At 39.4% G+C, this 13,864-nt stretch overlaps 1 protein-coding gene across 1 annotated transcript in view; it reads right to left on the bottom strand.

Moving 5' to 3' along the window:
* LOC148021304 (cystathionine gamma-synthase 1, chloroplastic-like) overlaps positions 1 to 13,864 on the bottom strand; it is a 65,856-nt gene that overhangs the window by 31,952 nt on the left and 20,040 nt on the right. The window contains exon 5 of the mRNA XM_087699170.1: positions 9,142 to 9,201. Coding sequence (XP_087555296.1) covers positions 9,142 to 9,201 — 60 coding nt within the window. The remainder of the gene's footprint in view (positions 1 to 9,141; positions 9,202 to 13,864) is intronic.

Genomic DNA, 13,864 nt, shown 5'->3' with positions numbered 1-13,864 from the left:
TGGAGAGAGGAGCCAGTGCCAATGCCCACGTAGCCAATGACTCACTATTGTACGAGTCATTCTCATGTCTGGTGTATGGATTTCATTTCCTGAGCACATCTCTGAGTTCTCTTCCTTTGCATTGTTCCTTTGTTTTCTTTCTCCTCTGTCTTGTGTTCAACAATTTATTTCAGCACTTGTCTATACTTCCATTGCTACACTACTTCTAACAATTGCCCACCATTCAACCTCATCCTTTTTTGTTACAAGATCAATAACCCATCTATAATGTATAGACAAGGGATAAGCCGGTTGTAACCCATCTCGATGCTTGACCATAGAATACATCTGACACACATAACATGTTTCAACAAAATGTGCTATGTTCCGATACATGTTTTGCCACCAATATTTTTCTTGGACTTTACTAAAGGTTTCCCATATGCCTCTATGGCCAGCCCATAAGCTTTCATGAAATTCCTTCATTACCTGTTGTTGCAATCTTTTGTTACCTAAAACTCGAACAGGCGCTCCTTTCTTCTTCTTTGCGTGCTTCCATAGATGCCCTTCTTTAAGAAAAAAGCCATAAGCTTTCCTCTTAATATGCTTGAACTCTTCATCAGTCCAAGACTCCTCCTCCATTATGCTTCAACCAATCTTTTTCGTAATCTTCTTCAAGGAAATGAACTAGAACTTGAGCAATGCAATGAGCATGCTGGCTTCTAGTTGACCACCCTTCTTCCATAGATAAATCTTTGATCTTTGTTGCTGTATGCTAATTTACAGCAATACCTTTTCTTGTTCTTACTGTACTTAATGCTATACCATTAAAAAGATCAGCTTCACTTGTAAGATTCAACTTTGGGTTTGTATATGCAGCAACTGAAAAGGTACTTTCAACAGCTATGGAATGAAATTCAGCAAGTATAGATTCTTCAGCTTCATCTTCTTCCATCAACTCTTCTTCATTGTCATATCTTGCACTTGATAGCATGTCAGCAACTGGATTCGCCTTTCCTGCAATATGCTTTAATTCGGGATTGAGAGATTTAATATATGCAATCCATCTTGGCATAGCAATGTCGGGTGTAGAGGAGTTGGCAATCATGCCCAAGAGTGGAAGACAATCAATTTCTACCACAACGGAAGCACCTATAAAGTATTCATGATCACACTTTAATACTGTTACAACTCCCCACAATTCCCTTTTTACTTGTGCATACCTTCTTTGACGTTCATTGAGAACCTTTATTCCAAAACGAATTGCATACCTGTTACCTTCAAGGTCTTCTTGGCCAACAGCCCATCCTATCCCAATGGGACTTGTATCCACAGTAAGGATGATGGGTTGACCATTTGAATAATCAGCCCTTTTGAGAGTAGGGGCTGAAATTAACAACTTCTTTAGTTTGCGTACAGTGAGAGTATGCTCTTCCCCCCACGAGAATTTTTGGCCTTTTCTTAATAATTGATAAAGATTTTCGGCGACATGAGCAAAATGTGGTATCCATATGAGATAGAATACACATGTGCCAAGAAATCTTCTCACCTCTGAGATATTTGTGCATTTTTCTTGCATTCTGCTGATGGCATCTATCTTGATTGGTGAAGGTTTACGTCCGTAGGAGCCACACAGATGTCCAACCACTAGGACTTCTTCTACTCCAAAAAATCGACTTAGCTCCAGAAAGAGTAAGATGTACTTCTTCTAGCCTTGTCAAAATCCTATCACAATCATGAATATGATTAACTACAAATGTCCTGCATGCTTTATCAAGCTCCTTATTCTTTACATTGACTTCACATCCCTTGATAGGTACACCATCAAGAAATGGAAGAGTAAGTTGTAGAATAAAGTCTCTTGAGACTTTGTACATGGCATTCATCATATGGGCTACGGAGTTTGTTGCACCTTGTGATAGAGTGCACATGCGGACCAATCCAAGAGGTGTCTTCATTGTGGCAATATCTCGGCTTTCTAATGAAAGCTGAAATTGATCATATCTTGAATATAGATCGCCCATAGAATAAATTACTCTACCTGCAAAATCTTCAACAAACCCGTCAACAATTGGACCCGAACCAACATTTCGGATTGTGACACGATTAACAGGCTATAGATCTTGGATTAATCATAAAGATCCATTTTTCTTGGGTAGGTTAAACCATCGATTTAAGTAAGGTGCTGAAGAAGGTTCTAAAATCTTCATTCTGATCTTCTCATTTAGAAATTCCAATAATTTGGGCAAATACGCCCTTGGAACGAAAATGGGCTTGAGGTTCCAAGGCACGTGTGGAAACATAAAAATGGCCATAGGAGCCACAATATTTGGATCCACACAGCCTATTTCACTTGGTGAAAATGCAAAAGCTTTTCCATGTTTCATTATCATTTGCATAAAAGAGTGTTTTTTAGCCGGCGAAAGAAAAAAAAATTCACTTATTTTGAACTCTTTTATACTTTCAAATGTGAACTTGTGGCCAATGTTGAAAGGATCACGAAGACTTGGTTGATTTGCTGCCCTATCGACCAGCCCTTCACTTTCAGGAGGCAATGGGACTGCCACAAGCTTAACTTTCTTCTCCACCGCCTTGTATTTTATCTCCACTTGCGCTTCAGCCTTGTTGAGTAAACCAATGTCTTCCTACTCAACAAATTCTTGAATTGTTTGATAAAAATCCTTTTTACATGACATAAATATTTTCTTTTAGCTTTAGTCATTGTTGGAAGAGACTTATAACAACCCATACTATTGGTTGTATATACATACAGATTTGCTAGAGAGACAATTTGTGTAGCATAAGGAGGTACAATCTTTTTACATAATGCACTGCCATAGCCTCCTTTTATAGCAATGCAGCCCGAAAACCCTTGAACTCTCAGGCATTAGAAGACACAAGATAATCACGCAGTCGATCTCTGTTTCGATGATGGTTAACACACACAGTAAGAAATTGGACAACTCGTTCATTGTCCTTGCTTCGGATTCAAGGATAGGAAAAACCATCATTAAGAGCTTTTGTTTCCAAGCGGCCTTCAGAAATGTAAGGTTGCCCAAGAATGATAGGGTAATAACAAGAGTCTTGAACAAAAAAGTGAAAATTGTCTTTTATATCTCCAATAGTTACCTGCACATTAGGACATACCGCATATAACTCTCCAGAAGAGTTGTTTGCAGCTCTCATTCGCCAACCTGAATCAACATCTATGGACCATCTGCCACTTTCATAGAGACTCCTTGCCATGACGTTTAGCTCTGAGCCATGGTCTAACAGTGCAATACATGGTGTTTCTTTTTCTCCAATTTTGACAATTGTCTCCGTTATTGCTCTTGCCCAATGCGTACGGGAGTAGTGACTGCTTGGAATGAACCGAGCCTCTTCCTCCTCATGCATATGCTGTAGACAGCCTTCTTTTTGAGAGGTGGGTTGCCCAACTGGTTAAGACCAGCCGACCATTACATTTTCAGCTTTCACTTCTTTAATCCTTTCTTTATCTTCAGCTTCAATTGCTGCAATTAATTCTTTAATTGCTTCAAGATGAATTCCTTGTGAAGTCAGCTTCTCTTCATCCTGCACAAAAACTCGAAGAGCTTGCAAAAAAGCATGCATTGTCTCTTCAGCTTTATCACCAACATATTGTCTTTTCCTTTTGATTACATTAATTATTACATCATGGAATTCACGTTTGGCAATTCCAAGAATTTTGCCTAAGATGAATTCAATTTTGCTTCCCAGAATTCGTTCTTCTAGGACTCATTTAAGATCAGTTACAGATTCTATGTCAAACTGCAATTTGTAGCCTGGCTGCTTGCCTTTCTTCTTTTCTTCGGTCTTCTTTGTTTGTGGCACATCTTCCACCTCTTGATCTGGGGTTATATTTTCAGCAAGCTTTGGTTGTTCACGCGTTCTTCTAGTTACCCGTTTCGAAGGGCCAGAAGAAGAAGGCCCTAGTTCATCTTCTCTTCTTCTCCTTTCTTCAATCAAAACTTCTTTATGATTGACGTCAGCCAAATATCCAAAGGCGGAAAAATAATCTACTGGTTCTTTTCAACCAATTATTCCTCGAATGCATTAACTAGCATTAGCCAAATCTTCTTTGGCTGCTTTACCACGTTCCATTTGATCTAGTGCCTGCATCCATACTTAAGATTGCACATTAGCTTTACATGCTTTCAAATTTCATTTAGTTGGTTCAATTTGCAGCCCATAGATAGCTGTATCAATTGCTGCATAGGCATTCTTTACAGCTAAATCTTCTGAACTTTTCTTCATTCCACCATTGCCAAAATTTGGCTCCAGTGGAAGACCAATTTCAGCCGCATGAATTTTTCCGTCTTTCCAAAAGACAAGCTTTTGTACTTCAGCCTCACGGAAGGCAGAACTCTCCCTCTTGTCATGTTATTGGCTATCACACCAAATACAGCGCCTCTTAAAGCCTTCTCTCATGGATCTTTGAGTTGATGAACATCCTCGTTCTTCAACTTTCACATCCAGCTTCTCCACCTTGGAACTAATTTCTATAAGATTCAGATGAAGGTCACCCATGCTTTTAATGAGTTCATCCATGACATCATTTTTAGAAGGAACAGAAGAAGAAAGAGTCGGTTGATTAGTCAAAGGAATAGGGGATTTTAAAGGTGGAACAAGCTCCACCAATGGAGTTGTTGAAGTTGAAGTAGAGCCCAATCTTAGTCACGTCCGCTCTCTTCGAGCAATCATGTTAACTCCATCAGTAACATCTGTCCATACAGTCTTGACTCCTAATTCGGAGGTAGCATCTTCTAGGCGATTAGCAAGCTTCTCTTGCAGAATGGGATCTGCAGTCTTAAGGAATAATTCAATCTTTTGACCTTCCATACTTTGTTGGTCTTTAGCATTGTCCAAATTTACTTTCAAACTCATGGTATAAAGCTATTGCAGCTAAACCTTTGTTGGGTTTCTCAACCCAATCAGTGAAACTTTTCTTCGTCATTAGGCCAGAGTCTTCTAAGAATAATTCTTCGCATAGGGCTTTTTTGAATGTAGCCCAATCCGCATCTCACTGAAAAAGACCATGGATTCTTTCTTGAAAACCATGCTTGGCTAGTCTGGCAAAATAGCAACTCCATGCATGTTGCGGTACATCAAAGAAGAGCATTTTCTCAACATACAAGCGAATGAAAACAGAGACATTTTAACCATTAAATTGTTTCAATTCCCGCCCAACTTCGGCCTTGATAACTGTGGAATCAATCTTCTCTTCATCTTGCCTTTTTTGTTGTTGTTATAACATTTGGATTTGTCATTGTTGAGTCTGCTACAGTATGCGCAACAACTGTTGTAGAGTATCTCCTGAAAAATCCCCCATCTTGGAGTTCTCTTACACCGACCTTTCACGTTGAATTCACCAATGTTACAGCGCGAAGGGTTGAAGGTCACCACAAGGGTTTGGTAAGAAAACTGAACGAGATAGATGGAGATGTGTCATCAAGAGATAAGTAGATTACAATGAATGCTTAAAGGTTCAAGAGGTACATCGTGGTCGATCACAAGGGTTTGAGAGAAAAGAGTGTATGGGGGTTCAAGAGCTTAGACTTTGGAGATGGTAGAGATAAGAGAAGGGTTGAAGATTTCAAGCCAAGTTCTTGAAGATGTTGATAGAGCTTCCAACTACATGTTCTTAGCAAAGATCACAAGAGTATTATCTCATAAGTTCTAACTCAAATCAAGGTTATTTTCTTGACTGTAAAAGCAATCATAAATTATAAAATCAAGTATAATATGTTGTCATGTGTCATGAACAACTCTGCATCCCATCATTCATACATGATACCATAGCATGAATCAACTTTGCATGATTACATTCAATGTAGGCTGTTAGGGACAAAAGCTTATGAGTCAATTACAAGGCTTGTAGGGCAAAGAGACTTGCTTCAAGAGAGCTTCAAATTGAGTTCTTGATAAGGATAAGTTACCACAGCCAAGAAATAAGAGAAAAAGCTCATGTTAATTCAACTCACAGCATCTATGAATGATCTACAAGCATTGCCTTGCCATAGGGGCACATAATAATTACATATTTTAACAAGATTTCTTCTGTAGAGTAAGAAATGAATTAAAAGAATATTGCTATAGCTAATTCTCTGAATATGGCTGAAGATATCAACCCAAATCAGCCCAAATATCTTCTGGAATTCACCTCTGATGATAGCGTAAACTTCCCCTAAAACGGTGTCGGAGCGTTTCGTGTCGAGAGTCCACCATAAGGATAAGAGACAGTAGGGTGAAGGTAGATTCAAGGAGAGGAGTAGACGGAAGAAAAGGGGTTCGAAGAAATTGAAGACGTAGAAGAATACTCCCAAAAGGAATTAGAAAATGTAGAAGAGTACTAACAGAGATGAAGCCTGTCAGTTTCTTTCAAAATTATGAGAAGATATAACTCTAATAGACAAAAACGTATATAAAATAATACATTCCTCTATGCTGCTCAGATCGTCAATCTCATGCTTCCATTGGCTCCAAAAGGGACGTAAAATACCAGCACATCTAGCCAAAATTCTGCCTGGTCACTCCTCCATCTCTCACTTTGGAGTGTTGTTTATTGCCTGAAAACAGCGATTGCGCGTCGTGCAATTTCGCCAATCCCTTTTTTTTACATAAAATCTTCTCAAATTGGTTGAAAGCTACATGCTTTCTTTTACATGTCATCCTAATCTAGAAGTTGTCTATAGTTTTATGGATTTTTACAAGAGATAATATCTAGAATATCAAAAATTGGCTAAAACTTATTCAAAAATCTAATATTTTTGAACTATGGACACTAACACTAATGTCTAAAATGGCATTGGCTCTCTAAATTAATAAAAAAGCCACACTCTAGATTTTTTTACACGGTGTGCGCGTAGCAACATGACATCGTGTTGTCGCTTAACCGTTCTCTGCATTTACCAGAATTCAGCCTTCGACTATTGTGTTTTGGTAACCAGCCTGCTACCCTTCATTATTCAGCACTCTCTCGTACTCCGACTGGTGGTCACAGCAATTGGGATCTGTCTCCAGTGGACATCACTCTCCAATAATCCATTGCTTTTCCCTTGGGCATTTTGTACACTCTTACATTCATTTACAACGTTCATTCACTTATAAGTTTCTTCTTTATGTTTGTCTCTATGTTTGAGTTTTGCATTTTGCATTTAGGGTTTGAGTTTTGCTTGTCACTATCTAAGTCTTTGTGTTTCAGTCTTAGTTATACATGTTGTGTTTCCTCAGTGCAAACCCTATCATATCTTCACACTACATTGTCAGGAGTTATCATGCATCCCCAAATGCCAAATCCTATTCCTCAAGATTGGGACCACAACAACTACAAGGAAGCAAATCTTACATGGGAGTTGGATGGTGCTTGTGTTTATTTTGCTCTTCTCAAGTGCATATCTAAAGAGGTCCTTTCAACATTTACCTCTTGCAGGACAACTACCAAAGTGTGGGAGAAATTACATACGTTGTATGAGAGGCTTCATCAACCATGCCAATTATGACCTCTATGGTCAACTCCAGACTGCAATTCGAGCCTAAGGATATTGTCACAAGGATGTGTTCTTATAATGCTTGGCTTTGACAATATTAATGTGAGGTGCACATGTGAAGTACATATTAGCAATCCTTTTTGTCATGCACAATCATCTCCTACTTGTGAGCCTCGGACTAAGTCGGATGGGACATTAGTTGCTCTAACATTCAATCTATTATGTGTTTTGACAGAGAAGGTAGCTCTATTTAGAGCATGCATTTCATTTTCTATCAAGTGTGTTCACACTGTTTCCAACCAATTTCCAGCCTTTGTATTTCTTTCTCGATGGGCTGGAGGACCTCTCAAAAGGGACACATAGCGATTTGTGCATACTAGCTGCGATCACATTTGGCACGGCATTTTCATCACTTTCTTTCCCAAATGCATGTTGGCCAATATTATCATCTCCTATTTGACTAGTCGGCCAGTTTTGATGAGATTAGGCTATTTAGAGTGACCAGGTTTTGGAGGTAAACCATATTCTATCTTGCAAGTTTCAACACACTGCGACGTTCAAGACTCTTCTTCGTCTTCTGATTTTGCCATCCAGCATCAACCTTATCCGATGCCCTCATTGACACCTTATGCTACACGGATCGATCAGTCCCAGTTGAAGGCATTAAGCTAATCCGAGGGGTAGCCCATTCTCAAATTATTGGGGCCTGCATGCAAGAGATCGAAGATCCAAATTGAGCTCGGATTGTTATACAATCAAGGGGAAATTTGTGCCCAAGAAGTGTTGATCATTTATGACAGCCGTTGTATTGAAGATTGAATGAATTAGCCCACATCTCAATGTAGTTCAACCTTAAAGCAATACAAGATAAAGAAATACCACAAGAGGGGCAAGTTGTTGGGGCCAATCGAGTGTTGACTATCCGAGATCAAGTGGTAAAGTGTGTATTTTCAGATTTGTATATTCTAATGCTTGCTGTAATTTGAGTTAAATCAGGTTATTAACACCCTTGCCAAGAACAAAGGCTGGTTTCTTATAGCCCTTCAAGGGCTCAAAGAAACCATGGCTCTACTGCCATGATGAAACTATAATGAAAATGCTCTAATACTGTGAAAGAGCTCGAAGTGTGACTGAAGAACTTGAATAGTGAATAATCTCTTTCATAAGAAACTCAAGATGAGAGGACTGATGCATTGTGTACAAAGAAATGCAATGAGGTTGTTACAGTAGTCTAATATTAGTTAATATGACTCCAAAGGTATACACAAGGGAGGCTTGCACACTACTTTAGGTACAACAGTGGACTGTCCTAGACACGAATGGGGCCACCCAGAATAGGAACAAAAGACAGATACAATAAGGTGGACAGAGAAAGTGAACTCCAACACAAATAACTGCAATGCTCAAACAATCTCTAGTCAAAAAAGGCCAACTACAAAAGGAAACAGTGTAAAGAGCAACATCTCTGAGGAAAACATTTAGCTTCAAATTACAACTGATCATAAAGTTACTTGGCAATGACAAAACACCTACTTATATTACGCTTGCCTAAATGCTAATTACCTTAACCATATACAGAATTCAGTAGTAGGAAGTGGTTTCTTGCATGCGTGTGTGCACCAACAAAGAGTGATCGCCTATATAAGAATAGTACCTTTTGCTCCTCCAGGGCACGCTCTAAAGAAGCCATATCAGCTGGATCAATGACAGTGGCCTGTTTCCCAGAGAAATACATACTTAGCCTTTATACAGAACTTTAGTGATGCAAATACAATTGACTTGGTATAAGATAACAGAGTGTCTCATTCTTTTTCGTTTTTAGTAACCACACTAAAATTTTTAGATCATGCAAAAAGTGTCCTCTTGACAAGCATTTCATTCATGCACTGCCTAAAAGTATGATACACTCCATTTCAATTTTGTGTGGAATTGGTCCTTAACGCAGAGAAATTAGAAACATGATCAATGTTTGTGTAATATGAACCATGGCTGGCACATACTATATTGCATGCATTGTCATACATAGACAAACCATACATTGCATTCAAAAGAGAGAGACTGCTGTAGAAAGACCATAAATGTAAAGGTGCACAAATCACAACTGGCTTTTGTATCTATTTTTCATTGTTGTAGGCCTACAGCGATACACCCATCTTCAATTTCAAGGTCCTCTTAGTTAGAAAAGTCTTCTTTTGTGAATTCAAGAGTCATATCCAATTGTTTAACGTGGAAAGACAAAGCTAGCGGGAGAAAGACAACTATCCAAAGCTTTGCTACAGGAGCACACAAGTGGACAAAGCCTTCATTAATCACTTTGTTTGCTAATAACAAAATTTCAATTCATCACTAATTTGTTGTGAGTTTCTATCCTTTGCTCTGATTCTATTTAATGCACTGTGTCATTTGACAAGCATTTCATTCATGCACTGCCTAAAAGTATGATACACTCCATTTCAATTTTGTGTGGAATTGGTCCCTGATGCAAAGAAATTAGGCACATGATCAATGTTTGAGTAATACGAACCATGGCTGGCACATACTATATTGCATGCATTGTCATACATAGACAAACCGTACACTGCATTCAAAAGAGAGGGACTGCTGTAGAAAGATAGACCATAAATGTAAAGGCACACAAGCCACAACTGGCTTTTGTATCTATTTTTCTTTGTTGTAGGCCTACAGCAATACACCCATCTTCAATTTCAAGGTCCTCTGAGCTATAAAATTCTTCTTTTGTGAGTTCAAGAGTCATATCCAATTGTTTAACATGGATAGACAAAGCTAGCAGGACAAAGATAACTATCCAAAGCTGTGCTACAGAAGCACACAAGTGGACAAAGCCTTCATTAATCACTTTGTTTGCTAATAGAGAAATTTCAATTCATCTCCAGTTTGTTGTGAGTCTCTATCCTTTGATCTGATTCTATTTAATGCGTTGTGTAATTTGACAAGCATTTCATTCATGCACTGTCTACAAGTATGATACACTCCATTTCAACTTTGTGTGGAATTGGTCCTTGATGCAAAGAAAGTAGGCACATGATCAATGTTCGAGTAATTCGAACCATGGCTGGCACATACTATATTGCATGCATTGTCATACATAGACAAACCATACGCTGCATTCAAAAGAGAGTGTGCTGTAGAAAGATAGACCATAAATGTAAAGGCACACAAACCACAACTGGCTTTTGCATCTATTTTTCTTTGTTGTAGGCCTACAGCAATACACCCATCTTCAATTTCAAGGTCCTCTGACCTAGAAAATTATTCTTTTGTGAATTCAAGAGTCATATCCAATTGTTTAACCTCGAAAGACAAAGCTAGTGGGAGAAAGACAACTATCCAAAGCTGTGCTACAGGAGCACACGAGTGGACAAAGCCTTCATTAATCACTTTGTTTGCTAATAAAGAAATTTCAATTCATCTCTAATTTGTTGTGAGTCTCTATCCTTTGCTCTGATTCTACTTAATGCATTGTGTAATTTTACACACACACCCCCTTCAAGTTACATCCTTGGATGTTAGATAGGCACTAGTAACATTGGTCACAATGGTTATGAAATGACTTAGTGCAAATGCACAAAGTGCAATTCCGGGCTAGGGCAGCCAAATCCTATTTATAGGACTCAAGGCGATTGTGCACATCATGATGTGATCACCACTCTTGGACTCTTGGCACATTGGCCAATGCGTCCATACACAAGGATGGTGTGGGATGGTGGTATGGGATGCCAACCCTTGGGATGTGGTCGTGACCCACAATGTTACTAGCTGCCAGGCTCACGGGTGAGCCCATTGTTGAGCTGAATTACCATTAGCTTTAATTAACATCCCCAAAACTCAAGTAATTAATGAATGTTAACCATTCTTTTAAATTGGGAGCAATTCGAGAGAGTATCAATATCCCACATGTAAACCCTAATTTGGGAGGCCCCAAACTTTCTGTAAATAGACAGCCTGCCCTCCCATTCAGTCCAATCTTGTTTTTGCATGTTTCAAGTGCTCTAGCTTCACTGCTCACACCCCGTTCGCAAAGCACATCTCAACTGAAGCTGCCCAGCATTGCCTACACCCATCTAGCATCTGTTCCCAGCCTTCCCTTCGTGGTTCTCTCCCCTAGGAACTATCGTCACCTACCCTCCAAGACCCTACATTTCAGCCTGGTGCCTACATCATCTATGTTTGCTGCTCTTGCATCATCTCCAACTGCTCGCCACCTCAACGTCAAGCTGTGTTTTGCTCCAAAAGGCTACGTTTGACACTTCCTGCTGCGTTTATCACTTCCTCGTGCTCTTCTACTTGTTGCCCGACTATTGAAGGCTGCATTTTGCAATTTTCTCTCCTTACTCCGTCTGTCCAGCATCTACCGTGCCACTGCCAGACGACTTCGAAGGCTGCTTTGCTATGTTTCAGGATCCATCGAAGTACAACACTCGCTCCAACTCATCACCTCTACCTTGGTCCTCAAGACACGAGTTCGGGGTATAGTATTCATTTACTTCAAAGTGTGTTTACAGCATGAGCATTGTATTATTCAAATTCATTCATTTCAGACTCTTCATTATGTTCATTGTCTTTGAGTTACCCTAGCCATAATAGTGTTTTGTTCTGTCTATGCTTTGTCATATGATTGTATTTGTATTTCTGCATTAAGGTATTTCTTTATATGGTATCAAAGTTAGGATCTCTCTAAAGAAACCTAGGCCTTTGATCTAAAAGCCCTTCACAAGAGGCAGGAACAAGAAGAGAGTGAGACGACTTCGAACATCACCGCTTCATTCTCCCGAGACAAATCTATCGAGAAACCAAACAAAGTGGACCTCACTGCTTGCTCCTCCAACTTCCAACAGGGCCGAAGAGACATTGGACTACCATGGAATCCAATGATCGTACCAAGTTTCAATAGTTGAATACAACTTAATCCTCATGTATCAGTCTCAACAACAAATTGAAGGTAAGCCTGACTTTTCACCTTTAGATTCAATGCACATGTCTAATGATTTTGTAGAAAGGACGAAACCTCCACAAGAACTGGTTATCCTGAAGTGGAAACTGGCATGGAGTACAAATCCTTCATCTCTTTACCACTTTCATCTCCATCTCTACCTCTTTCATCTATTCTATTTACATCTCCACCTTCATTCACTCCTATGTCAAATACGCAAAATAAAACTTCTCCATCTTTTGAGTTTACTTCCTCTTTTTAGCAAGATGCAAGTGATTCTCACAACGAAGGGACTACGCAAACACATTATTGGTTCATAAGTTCTAAATAAGATAGATTTTTGTTTTAAAACACAAAGAATGGTAATGAGTACAAAAGAATAACTCAACAGCTTGTAAGTTACTCTCTCTTTTTTCCTTCAATTTTTCCTTCTCAAGGTCATTTTGAAGTAGGTGAACCATCTTAATTCAATGCATTTAATGGACAAAAGAAACCAAAATCATTTCCTAACAACTGCATCAACCAATCCATTTAATCTCCCACCCATCCCACCCTCTACTTCCGCTGCAACTTTCTTTCTATCTCTATTAAGTGAACCTTGTACATCATCGCGCATCACCCCGGATGGTCTTTCACCCTTAGGTACAGCACCTCGTCTTTTCCTCAACCGGGTGGTATATCTCTAATGGAGGTTCATCCTCCATTTCCCACACTTTGCAGCCGGGGAATGCAATCCAACCATTACTGAGTGTAGTTCAGTTGGTTCCACAATTTGCCACCATGGCATTACCTAGTGGGCCTTCTCGTCATTTTGTTGTACCCCAACTGACATTTGGATAAGGCTCACATGTCTTGGTGCCTCCATCTCCACCAGCACCCTAGGGAAACATTCATGTTCTAGGGTCTCTACATCAATCGATACCCATTCGACACTTCCAATCTATTTTTGCCTACCCACCTCGTCCTCCTACTTATCCCCCTCCACCACCTCCTTATCCACATTATCCATCTTATCCCACCTATCAAATTCCTCATGGTTCTTCCTCCTCATTAGTCAAACATGCCTCGACAAGTTGAACTTCACTGCTTGGTCCAATCTAATGAGACAAACTACAAGATATTGTGCAAGGGTTACAACCCCAACCCGATACCAAACTTGTGTTGGAAAATGGCAACCAACTATGGAGAGAGAGAGAAGAGAATGACAGCGTGAGAGTGAGCTGAAGCAAAAAGAGTAGAGTGTACTTGCTAGAATGAAAGATAGAGTGAAAGTACAACTTATGTTTAGGTCAAGGGTTGACCTAACCAACCTTTCACCAACTAACTAGAGTTAGATTTATTTTACTCTAGAGCCTAGTGTCACTACTTTAAGTTTCTAAGACACTAGGTGTACACACCTTACATTGACACTATAAGTATCCACACC

This window comes from Lygodium microphyllum, chromosome 18 (genome assembly GCF_053477565.2).
Source record: "Lygodium microphyllum isolate KBCC chromosome 18, Lygodium_microphyllum_v1.1.10, whole genome shotgun sequence".
In the NCBI taxonomy this organism is placed as follows: Eukaryota; Viridiplantae; Streptophyta; class Polypodiopsida; order Schizaeales; family Lygodiaceae; genus Lygodium; species Lygodium microphyllum.
Note: the sequence above shows the minus strand (reverse complement) of the source record. Positions and strands in the feature narration are given on the sequence as shown.